The following is an 11,241-nucleotide window of genomic DNA, read 5'->3' as shown; positions in this document are numbered from 1 at the left end:
CTTTAAACCCAGCACTCGGAAGGCAGAGGCAGGCGGATCTGTGAGTTCGAGGCCAGCCTGGCTTAAGAGCAAGTGACAGGACAGTTAGGATGATTATGCAGAGAAATCCTGTCTCAAAAAACAACAACAACAACAAAAACAAAAAATCCCAAAACCATTGGAGCTAAAAGTGAACATAAAATATAAATTCCCATGGTTTTAAGTGGAGCCATTTAAATTCTAGGTGGGTATCCCTTTCTCCCTGGCTACCTCGGCTCTCATACTCCATGTCAATTAGGGCCTTTTCATCCATTGCAAAACCCTTGTGAAAGCAGACAGGTGGCTTGTGGAACCTTTCTGGTGTCTTACATTCTTGCCTCCATTTTTCTGGAGATTATTTTTTGCTTTCAGAAGAGGTGACTTATACATCCCAATGACTGGGAAACAGCCCCAGGTGCCTATTATAAGATATAACACACTTGCCTTCTGGCAGGATCAACAGGGGCCAACATGGTCTTCCTACTGGGGGACACCATAAGAGAGAGGTGCCTTCAAGTCTGTTTCTTCCTGTTTCGTCTAGCTCCTCTAGCCCAGAGAACATCTGTTTTGCTAGCATTTGAGGTGTGGGCACCTAGCAAATCCCTCTTCCTCCAGCTGTTTCTGAGCTTCTAGCAAGCAGGATTTCCAAAGGGAAGATGGGTGATTTACGCAGCTTCAGCAGAACCCATAGCCTCCTTCATCCCATGATGCTGAACAAAATACCTGGATGGCCATCAGGAGGAAAAAGGGCCATGGTGGGGCCCTCATATCCTCTGGCTATGAAGATTAAACACACTGTTGTCTCGTCACCCTCTGCCCCTTCTGCAGGAACCCTGTGCCAAGCAGAAACTCTTTCTAGGAGGAGCAGACAATTGAAGAGCCTGGCACACCATGGCACGAATGGACTCCCAGGATAGGTGGAACAAGGTGTCCCTTGGCAGTATGATTCATGAGACCAGGATGCTGAGCATGAACTTGGAGAGTGAAGACAAGGATGGTGGGGAAGACGCCTCTCTAGTCACTCCGAGCAACAGTAACTTGCTGTGTGACACTCAGTCCGGCGAAGGGAAGTGGTCTGGGTCCTTCAGCACTGGCTATGTGGAGCAGAAACCGGAGGAGATGCCTGGGAGGACCACCGACTGGGGAAAAAAGGAACTGAAGATCACCCAGATTCAAAACTCCCCTCAATTAGAGGAGGCTCTCAGTGTCCCTTTCAGAGGCTTCTCACAGAGACAGCCTCATAGGGACTCCGTGGGCAATGGCGGAGGCAAGAAGGCAAACAAGGACACAGCCTTGGAAGTCGCGACCAGTTTCTTAGATAGTGAGGGGTCTTTTTGGTCACGGAACACTGCAGATGCATCCCCCTCAGATAAGAACTCTCTAGAGCGGCTTCCAAGGTCTGAGAGCACCCCAGTTCAGACTTCAGTCTCTCGGGCTAGCCCAGCAACAACGTTGGGCAATGTGCGGGGCAGTAGAAAAGCGCAGGGCCAGGTGGACCCAGGAGGCAGAGGGCAGGAGGAGAGTCCCGACAGGTGTGTGCAGGACGGGCGGGCCCTCCAGAAGTCCAGCAAACTTCAGGTCCCCGAAGAGCACCATGGTGCCAAACCCTATGTGTGCCAACTCTGCGGGAAGGCCTACTCTCACCGCAGCACGCTCCAGCAGCACCGGCGCCTGCACACAGGCGAGCGGCCATACAGATGCCCCTTCTGCGACAAGGCGTATACCTGGTCCTCCGATCACCGCAAGCACATCCGCACCCACACTGGAGAGAAACCCTATGGGTGTCCGGACTGCGGGAGGGCCTTCGTGCGCTCCTCCGATCTGCGCAAACACCAGCGCAACATGCACAGCAACGACAAGCCCTTCCCGTGCGCCCAGTGTGGCTTGACCTTCAACAGACCACTGTCACTTCTGCGCCACCAGCGCACGCACCTGGGCGCCAAGCCTTTCCGCTGCTCCTCCTGCGGCCGGGAGTTCTCCGTGGCCAGCCGCATGGTGGAGCATCAGCGCGTGCACTCTGGCGAGCGGCCCTTCCCCTGCTCCACCTGCGGCAAATGCTTCACCAAATCGTCCAACCTGCAGGAGCACCAGACGCTGCACACCGGCCAGAGGCCCTTCAAGTGCGCCGATTGCGGTGTGGCCTTTGCGCAGCCCTCGCGCCTGCTCCGCCACCAGCGCATCCACACCGGCGAGAGGCCTTTTCATTGCGCCGAGTGCGGCCAAACCTTCGCCCGCTCCTCCACCCTAAAGCGGCACCAACAGATCCACTCCGGGGACAAGGACTTCCTCTGTGCCGAGTGCGGCAGGGCCTTTCGTATTGCATCCGAGTTGGCGCAGCACATCCGGATGCACAATGGGGAAAGGCCCTACAAGTGTGAGGGCTGCGGCCAGGCCTTTACCCGCTCTAATCACCTCCAAAGACATCAAGCCAAGCATGAGACTTGCAAGAAGGAGCCTGCCCCTTCCTCTTCCAATGAGTGAAAGCACCATTAGCTTGCTGCTAAGAGAAGCTAAGACATCCTCGACCTCACGTGACAGCATGGACCCCAGCCCGGTGGGGCCCACCCACATCCTATTCTACCCTCCAAGTCAGCCGGGCTCACTGGCCGCTCCCCTCACTCCCTAGTTGCTGGCCGTGGGGTGGTCTGTGTATTTTATGTATTTGATGTGTTGTGAGACAAGATAATCCCAAAGACAGCATCCAGGTGTGCAGGTTCACACTGGCCTCCCCACTGCGCAGAGGCCGGGAGCAATTGGTAAAGAAAAGGTGAGGATAAAAACGTAGGGACTGGCCAATAGTTGGATTCCTTGGGTCAGGGGACTTCAGTGAATGAGAAGGCATAGAAATCTGTGCTGGACTCTGTGCGGGATTCCATGGGTACACGGATGAAAAAAAGTCTATTTTGTTCTTTCCTCAAAGCCATAATTGAATATTGAGAAGACCATCTTTAGAGAAAGATTCTTTTTGATTTTTATATAAAGGAATCCTCAGAAATGATCCCCGTGATGGACTCTTCCACAGAAGAAAGCCCACCTGGGGGTAACTCAAACCGAGCCAGACAGCCTAGTGTGTCACTTGACTGCTAAGATGACTTTAACTTTGAGGGAATGTCTCTGTGGGTTGGCTTTGAAGTACAGAAGGCAAGGAGGATGGGCGGGGGGGGGGGCAGTTGTGCCGTGTTTGGGAAACAGTGATTTCAAAGTTCAGAACAGTTTCAACACCCAGGAAAGAGGCCCGTTCCTCATACGGGAGGAAGTGGTGCTGGACCTCACCTGGGCCCCACCCATAAAGTTCACAGGTGCCTCCTCTCCGCCATTGCTTTTGCCTCTTCACAGGATTTAAACTTAAGCCACAAGCATCATTTGTAGAGAAACATTGAGTTCCTCCTGGTAAGGCACAGAACGGCTCATTTAGATCTGCCTGGATCATTAGCTGTGATCTGAAGGAAATCAAATAGAGTACCCTTTGCCTAGGTGCCAATGCGCTTATTTGTGTTTGTGTCAAAGTCATTAAAATCGACTGTGAATGTCTTCATGCCTCATCACTATCCTCTATTGAACCTGTTCAGAATCTGCCTACTTACAGCCATTCTTCAAGGCACTGACGTGGGCAGTGACTCTGGCAAAATCAGGAGTTTGTGGCTTTTGGACACTCTGGGGAATCTGTGGCTTCCCAAAATGTTTGATGCCGACAGACAAATGACACTTGTAATCCTTCCAAAGTATGACAGACAGGAATTTATTTTTCCAAACTTTTTATTTCTCTCTCTCTCTCTCTCTCTCTCTCTCTCTCTCTCTCTCTCTTTCTCTCTCCCTCCCTCCCTCCCTCCCTCCCCCCCCCTCTCTCTCTCTCTCTGTGTGGTGTGTGCTTACGGGTCTAAATATCCCAGCCATATTAACTATCATTAACTATTCAGCATGAGCCTTTCAGGGGAAGTAAGAAAAGACTGGTTGGGACAATCATTCTTTTTTTTTTAATTTATTAAAGATTTCTGTCTCTTCCCCACCGCCGCCTCCCCTTTCCTCCCCCTCCCCCAATCAAGTCCCCCTCACTTGTCAGCCCAAAGAGCAATCAGGGTTTTCTGCCCTGTGGGAAGTCCAAGGACCACCCTCCTCCATCCAGGTCTCGTAAGGTGAGCATCCAAACTGCCTAGGCTCCCACAAAGCCAATACGTGCAGTAGGCTCAAAAACCCATTGCCATTGTTCTTGAGCCTTCATCAGGCGATGAAAGGAGACAGAGACAGAGACCCACATTGGAGCACCGGACTGAAATCTCAAGGTCCAAATCAGGAGCAGAAGGAGAGCGAGCACGAGCAAGGAACTCAGGACCGCGAGGGGTGCACCCACAGACTGAGACAATGGGGATGTTCTATCAGGAACTCACCAAGGCCAGCTGGCCTGGGTCTGAAAAAGCCTGGGTTAAAACAGGTCTCACTGAACATAGGGACAATCATTCTTAAACATGTGGCTTATGTAACAGCCTATGTATAGGTGTATGCAGAAGCTGGAGCAGGACACGGGGTGTCTTCCTCTGTCACTCCCCACCTTAGCTTTTGAGACAGGGTCTGCCACTGAATCTAGAGTTCACTATCTCAGCTAGTGTCCAACCAGCCCCCAGGATCTGCCTGTCACCATCTTATCTGAATTGGGGTTTGCTGGTGTGTGCTGCCACACCTGGCTTTTAAGTGGGTGCTGGGGATCTAAACTTGGGCCCTCACTTTACCCACTGATCTCTCTCTCCTGTCCCCTAGATATAAAATTCTCACAGATTCCACCTGATTTGAACCCAGGGTGTGATGGCTAAATAGCATTCTCATAACACGTGAGGCCAACAAGAAGTAGTAAGGACAGCTGTGCCTTGCTTGACGTAAGCAGCCGTTATAAGCTATAAGCCTGAGGGTCTGTGTGCTAACTCCATTAGATAATCCATGTATCTGGATGACTGGTTTTAGTCCATTCTTGTCATTCCCTAGTCAAGCACCTTGAAGTTTAACTTCTGTGGCTGGGTGGTGGGGTAGGAATGATGGCAACAGATTATGAATAAAGGGTGGAATTGTCTTAGCAGCCAACAAGATCTGTGGCTGATGCCAGAGCATCAAACAGGCAGAGAAATCAGAAGAACCAACCCTTGACTACAGACAGAATAAAGACTAGTATGTAATCGGTGAAATATTTGAAGAATGATTATTCCTGTGTATATTTTGAAGATGGTTGTTAGTGTAACGTTTAGTAGTTTAAAATTTTGGCTTCACTCTATAGTTTCATCAGGAGATTTTACCCCACGGATAATTCTTACAACAACTTCATAAAAGTCAGATTGGTTATTAACCACTACTCAACTAGCTGAATCCTAGCTTTGAGTATTAAGACAGGATTGCAGTGCAGTATTAGGTTTGTGGACCTTTAAAGAAACCAGAAAAAAGGGATTAGCATGAGCTAGGTATCTTTAGTATTCTATATTATATTTCTTAAATATAAGGAGGTGGAATGAACAGATTAAAGGAAATTCATGAATTGTTCTCACCTGCTGCATAAACAAGTTACATTTTAAGAAAATTTGTCTTGACCAATCTTCTCTTACATCCACTGAAAGGGCTTGTGTTAAATAGGTAACGAATGTAGCCCAGGATATCCAGGCCAGCTAAGCATGTATGAGTGGATTGGAATAACAATACAGGGACCAACCATGAGAGAAGTGGGAGAAACCAACCACTTAGGAGGGAGGTTGGCACAAATTCTGCTGAGTCAAACCTGACCTGCCAAGTAGGCTAAACTGAAATATCTTTGGAGAATAATCAACACTTGAAGACAGGTTATACTAGCTCACATTATTGTCCCAAATACATTGGGCTATTTTTATCTGGCTTTCTAGAAACATTTTCTACATCACAGCTTACAATCTCATCTCCTTATTTTAAAACTCAAACTCAGGGCTTGGGCGTCTTTGCTATACTACTTAAAGTTTCTTTCTGGAATGTCATTATTTCCACAGATTAGCTTGCCAATGCTGATTTGGATATACCTAGTAAAGATGTTCACTTATGTGTTTCTACTCAAAAGTTTACCTGATAGTGTGTCTCTGTGAGGTTTTCTTCTATTGTTGTGAAACACCATGACCACAACAACTCTTGTAAGGAAAATATTTAATAATCGTTGCTTGCTTACGGTTTCAGAGGTTCAGTCCAATATTATCATGGTGGGGAGCATGCCAGCAGGCAGGCAGATGTGGTACTGGAGAAACAGCAGAGAGACCTACATCTTGTAGGCAACAGGAAGTCAACTGAAAGTCACACTGAGAGAAGCTTGAGCAAAAGAAACCTCAAAGCCCATCCCTCCAAGTGACCCACTTTCTTCAATAAGGCCACACCTCCTAATAGTGCCACTCCCTTTGGGGGCCATTTTCTTTCAAACCACCACACATAGTCACCAGAATCAACAGTAGTCATGACCTACACACTAGACAAGGCTTTACAGATCACCCATTATCCACAAAAATAGTGTTTCCTACGGAGGAGCTGTGGTAGTGCGCACCAGGAGGATGTGCAGATAGGCAGAGGCACAGAAAGCATGAGTTTGAGGTAGCTTGGGCTGTACCTTGGGGTGGTGATGTGGAGAGACGACTCAGTGGTTAAGAGTGTTTACTGTTCTTCCAGAGGTCTGGAGTTTAGTTCATAGTCCTAATCAAGGAGCTCAGATTCTTCTGCAGCTCCAGAAGATCTGATGCCTTCTCCCAGCTTTCATGACCATGTACTAGCATGGTATACATTCACACAGACATACAGAGACAAATAAAAGGATAGAAATAAATCTTTTTTTAAAAAATCAAATAATGGTGACTATTAACCCTATTTTTTAAAGATAAGGAACGAAGAAGTTAAATTGCTCAAGAATAGTGACTAGAACATGGCTGGCATAGCTGTCTCTACTTCTGTTTGGTGTGGAAGAGTTTGGTGTATAAGAGTTAGGCAGTCACAATTGCAGAACAGAGTAGAAGTTGGAACAGTGTACAGGAAATCATGGTTTCATTCAGGGAAGACCAAGAATGATTTGAGAATGAGTGTGGGACAGCTTGGGTTGGCAGATGTTCCTCACTCGTTCTGGGGTAAAGCTATCTGCCAGAAGGAATGCAGTGGAGCCAAAAGAGGGGTGGTTCCTTGAAAGCCCACTAGTATTTTCCTGGCTAAAGAAACATTTCGTGCCTGTGTAATACACACACACACACACACACACACACACACACACACCCCAGCAATGAGCAGCTCTTGGTTTTTACACACACTTTATAATTTCAATGCATGCACATGGTAAAACTATACCACCTTGCTCCTTGCCATGACCATAACGGATAACTCAGGGACTCCAAAAAACCTTTTAAAAACTCTTGCTTGACATAGTTGGTGTTGAGGATCAGTTTAATTGCTAGAATACTCAAGCAGATAGTGTTACTAAACTAAGTACTAGGAGTGAACTATAAACTCAGTGACCCATGAAAACACTGTCAATGATGGATGACCAGAAAAGGGGTTCCTTTTTAACAAGGATACCTGGTTTTTGTTTGTTTCTTTATTTGTTTGAGACAAGGTTTCTCTGTATATTTGGAGCCTGTCCTGGAACTAGCTCTTGTAAACCAGGCTGGCCTCAAACTCACAGAAATCAGCCTGTCTTTGATTCCCAAATGCTGGAATTAAAGGCATGCACCACCACTGCCTAGCAAGGATACCTGTTTTTACTATTGATTTCTCTCTGGTTTTTTTTTTTCTGCATGAAGCTACTCTGGTTCAGTTTTCCCACCTTGCCTGAGTTGTATTTTGTAGTTCTTGTCCGTCTTTGGTTTTCTTTAACTAGCTCCCCTCCATCCTCATTTGCGTCAGTCAGTTTAGAGTTCCATTGTTCTATGAGTGTCAGGCTGATTTGTTCACTGACTAGGTGGAGGCCCACTCACCACTTCCTGCCTCACTCACGCCAGATCTCCCAAACACATCTCTCCCTCCCCAGTTCTGATGCTGCCTCCCTCTCCTCCTTCTTCCTTATAACCAACTGAGTACCATGAATACTGTCCTCACACACACACATGGGTGTGGAGCCATCCCCTGGAACATGGGCACTCCATCTGTAGCCACACTCCCTCCCATATGACCCATGAACTGTTGGTAGCTTCTCAGCTAGAGGAAGGGATTCATGAGCCCCTCTGCCCTCCATTTTTGAAAATATCATTTGTGGGATCTGGGTATAACTTAATGAAGTATGCCTGGTTAGTGCATGTGAGACTATAGGCTCAATGGCCAATAGCACACAGACAGACAGAAAGACAGACAGATACACACCACCCTTTATAACAAAAACTTAATTATTTCCCTGAGTTTTATGAACGACTTTAGAAAATTAATTGAAATCAAGGAGGAAACCCTACCTTATAGCTAGTTTTTCTAAAACACAGGGAATAAAAAGTCCCAAGCTTGTGATTGGCATTTGAAGTGAGGAGGACATAGTCTTAGGGAATGAGCTCTGGAGGCTGGGACTAATTCTACATATGTAATATTGGAATTACAGCGAATCAGAAGACACAGAGCTGACATATCCTACGCAACTGCTTGTTGGTAGCAAGAACTCTTATACCTTTGGGGAGTACAGAAGACATTGATGCCAACTGCTATCCAAGGTATTAAAAACTTATCTACAAAGATGTCTAAGAAAATTGATAAACCAGGGGAATTAAACACAAGATTGATCTATTAAAAATCAACAAGACAAATCAGATTCATGTTCATAGTTGGAAGGACTCATCACCCTAAGAACCAAATTATTTATTTGTTAGTTATTACAACTAGTCAATGTAGCTTCAATCAAGACCTCATGTTTAAGAGACCTTAAAAAACTAATCTCAAAATTTATAAGAAAAAGTTAAAGGCCTATGATGGACCAAATAATTGAGAGAGAATAAAATGAAAAAGACACAAGAACAGTGGCTTGACCCAGGAGCAAAGCACAGAAGCCACAAGTCTTTTCTGAGTTATTGTCAATTTTATATTGACATAAGGATGGACAGTCTCATAAAAAAAAAAAAAAACAAAGAGCCTATAAACAGACCCAGGCATGCATAGATTCTTAATATATAACAGCAGAGGTATGACAAGACAGTGGAGTAAGGAGATGTGCAGTAAGTATGTTGGGGCAACCAGGCTTATACATGGACAAATAAAATTAGATTCACTCTTCATATTATAAAGTATTAAATGACTATGGTCATCAAAATGTTCAGACTAGAAAAGCATAAATGAACACTTTGATTTTATTTAGATTTTCTGATTTTTTTTATGAGTATGAGAGTTTTGCCTGAATGCATGTCCATGCACCACTTGTGTGCTTGGTGCCTGTAGAAACCAGCAGAGAGCAACAGATATCTTAGAACTGGAGTTACAGATGGTTGTGAGCCACCAGGTGGGTGATGGAAATCAAACTCAGGTCCTGTTAAAGAGCAGTCAGGGCTCTTGATGACTGAGCCATCTCTCCAGTCCCTAGAATATTCTTAAAGACAACCCACTCCCCACAAAAAATCATAAAGGAAGCAGGTGGAATTAAACCACATCACAGATTTAAAGATCTGGATGTACATTGGGGCATGTGCCTTCAATTAAGACACAATGGAGCATGAGGCAGGAGGTTAGCAAATTCAAGGTCTACTTAGACTTCACAGTAAGATCCTGTCTCCAAACTCCATTCTTTTTTTTAAAAAAAAATATTTATTTATTATGTATACAATATTCTGTCTACATGTATGCCTGAAGGCCAGAAGAGGGCAACAGATCTTATTACAGATAATTGTGAGCCACCATGTGGTTGCTGGGAATTGAACTCAGGATCTTTGAAAGAGCAGGCAATGCTCTTAACCACTGAGCCATCTCTCCAGCCCCAGTCCAAACTCCATTCTTTTGAAGCTCTAGAAAGCAGAGGGTAGCGTAGGTGAGATCGTGGCCGTGTGAGAGAACAGTTGTGACACATTTAACTGCCAAGGGACTAATGTCCATAATCTAGAGATGTCAAACAAATTAGTAGGAAAAATACATCTTAAAAACCAGACAAATGACCAACAAAATCTAGAAGAAATAAAAGAGTCGACGACCAACCGCAGCGGTCATCAAGGACAGTAAACTCCTCTCACATCCACTAGGCTGGTAAACACAATAAAGCCCGAGACCCTCCTGATGCTGAGAGAAGGACCGTATCAGTGACACAGCACTCCTGCTGAGGGTGCCCAGCCTGGTCCAATGATGACCAAAGCCAAAGCAGCAAACACACACAGCAGCGTGACACCCTTCAAATATGTCAAGGTCACGAACTTCTCAAGAGCTGTTCTAGATAAAAAGAATTTGGAGAGACAGGACAACTCAATTTGATGTATGTCCTGGATCAGAAAAGTAAAGAAACGTAGTAGAGAAGACTTAACTGGGAAGCTTATAGTTTTTATAAACTCTCATGCTGAATTTCACCATGGTTACATAAGACACTCTCTTTATTCCTGGGAGTTCTATTTGGGAAATTTTAGGACTGAAAGGTCACGGTGTCTGCAACTTAGAAACGGTTTGAGGCAGTATGATGTAAGTAAAAGTTTGTATGGGAGGAGGAGGGGGAGAGTGAGGGACAAAAGGAGAGAAAGCCGGTGTTTCAGAGTGTTCATAAATTGGTGAATCCGGGTGAAGATCAGACAGGAGTAGTTATTATGCCATTTAGAAACTTTTCTGCTGGTGTGAATTTTTTTTTTTTTTTTTAAAAACAAAATGTCAAATGGAAGTGCTTGTTTGAAGTGTTAGTGAGAGTGTAGAGCAGTGGAAAATCTCATACTCCACTGGAAGGAATGCAAACGATCGGGACAGTTCTGTAGAGAGTAACACAATAAAGATGCTACACCCGTGTGGTAAAGTCAATATAGCATGAGGATTGGAGCATCACATAGTAAGCTTGAGTTCATCCTCCTCTTACACCTTCAGTTCAAATGAGATGTGGGGACCATACAATTGAACATTTGTTTATTTTATATTTTGGAAAAATATTTTAGAATAGATATTAAAAACTAACATGGTAGGATATTCCTACAAAGATAGTAATACTGAAGATAAGTTAAATTTTAAATTGCTACAGTCAACAGGAGACTCTCCTATTAGAAAATTAAAATATTCATGAGACTACATATATACACACACATATATATATATAATTTGAGAATA

The 11,241-nt window shown here is 45.1% G+C and overlaps 1 protein-coding gene across 1 annotated transcript; it reads left to right on the top strand.

Annotated features, from left to right (window-relative positions):
• Nucleotides 1-909: 909 nt before the first annotated feature.
• Nucleotides 910-2,499, top strand: Znf648 (zinc finger protein 648). The gene has a single exon (XM_050135236.1). The coding sequence runs from the start codon at nucleotides 910-912 to the stop codon at nucleotides 2,497-2,499; it is 1,590 nt and encodes a 529-aa protein (XP_049991193.1).
• The last annotated feature ends 8,742 nt before the right edge of the window (nucleotides 2,500-11,241 follow it).

The sequence above is a fragment of the Alexandromys fortis genome, unplaced genomic scaffold (genome assembly GCF_014885135.2).
Source record: "Alexandromys fortis isolate MF-2015 unplaced genomic scaffold, M_Fortis_MF-2015_v1.1 scaffold_21, whole genome shotgun sequence".
Lineage (NCBI taxonomy): Eukaryota > Metazoa > Chordata > Mammalia > Rodentia > Cricetidae > Alexandromys > Alexandromys fortis.
The sequence above is the reverse complement of the archived record's forward strand: the minus strand, read 5'-3'. Positions and strand labels throughout refer to the sequence as shown.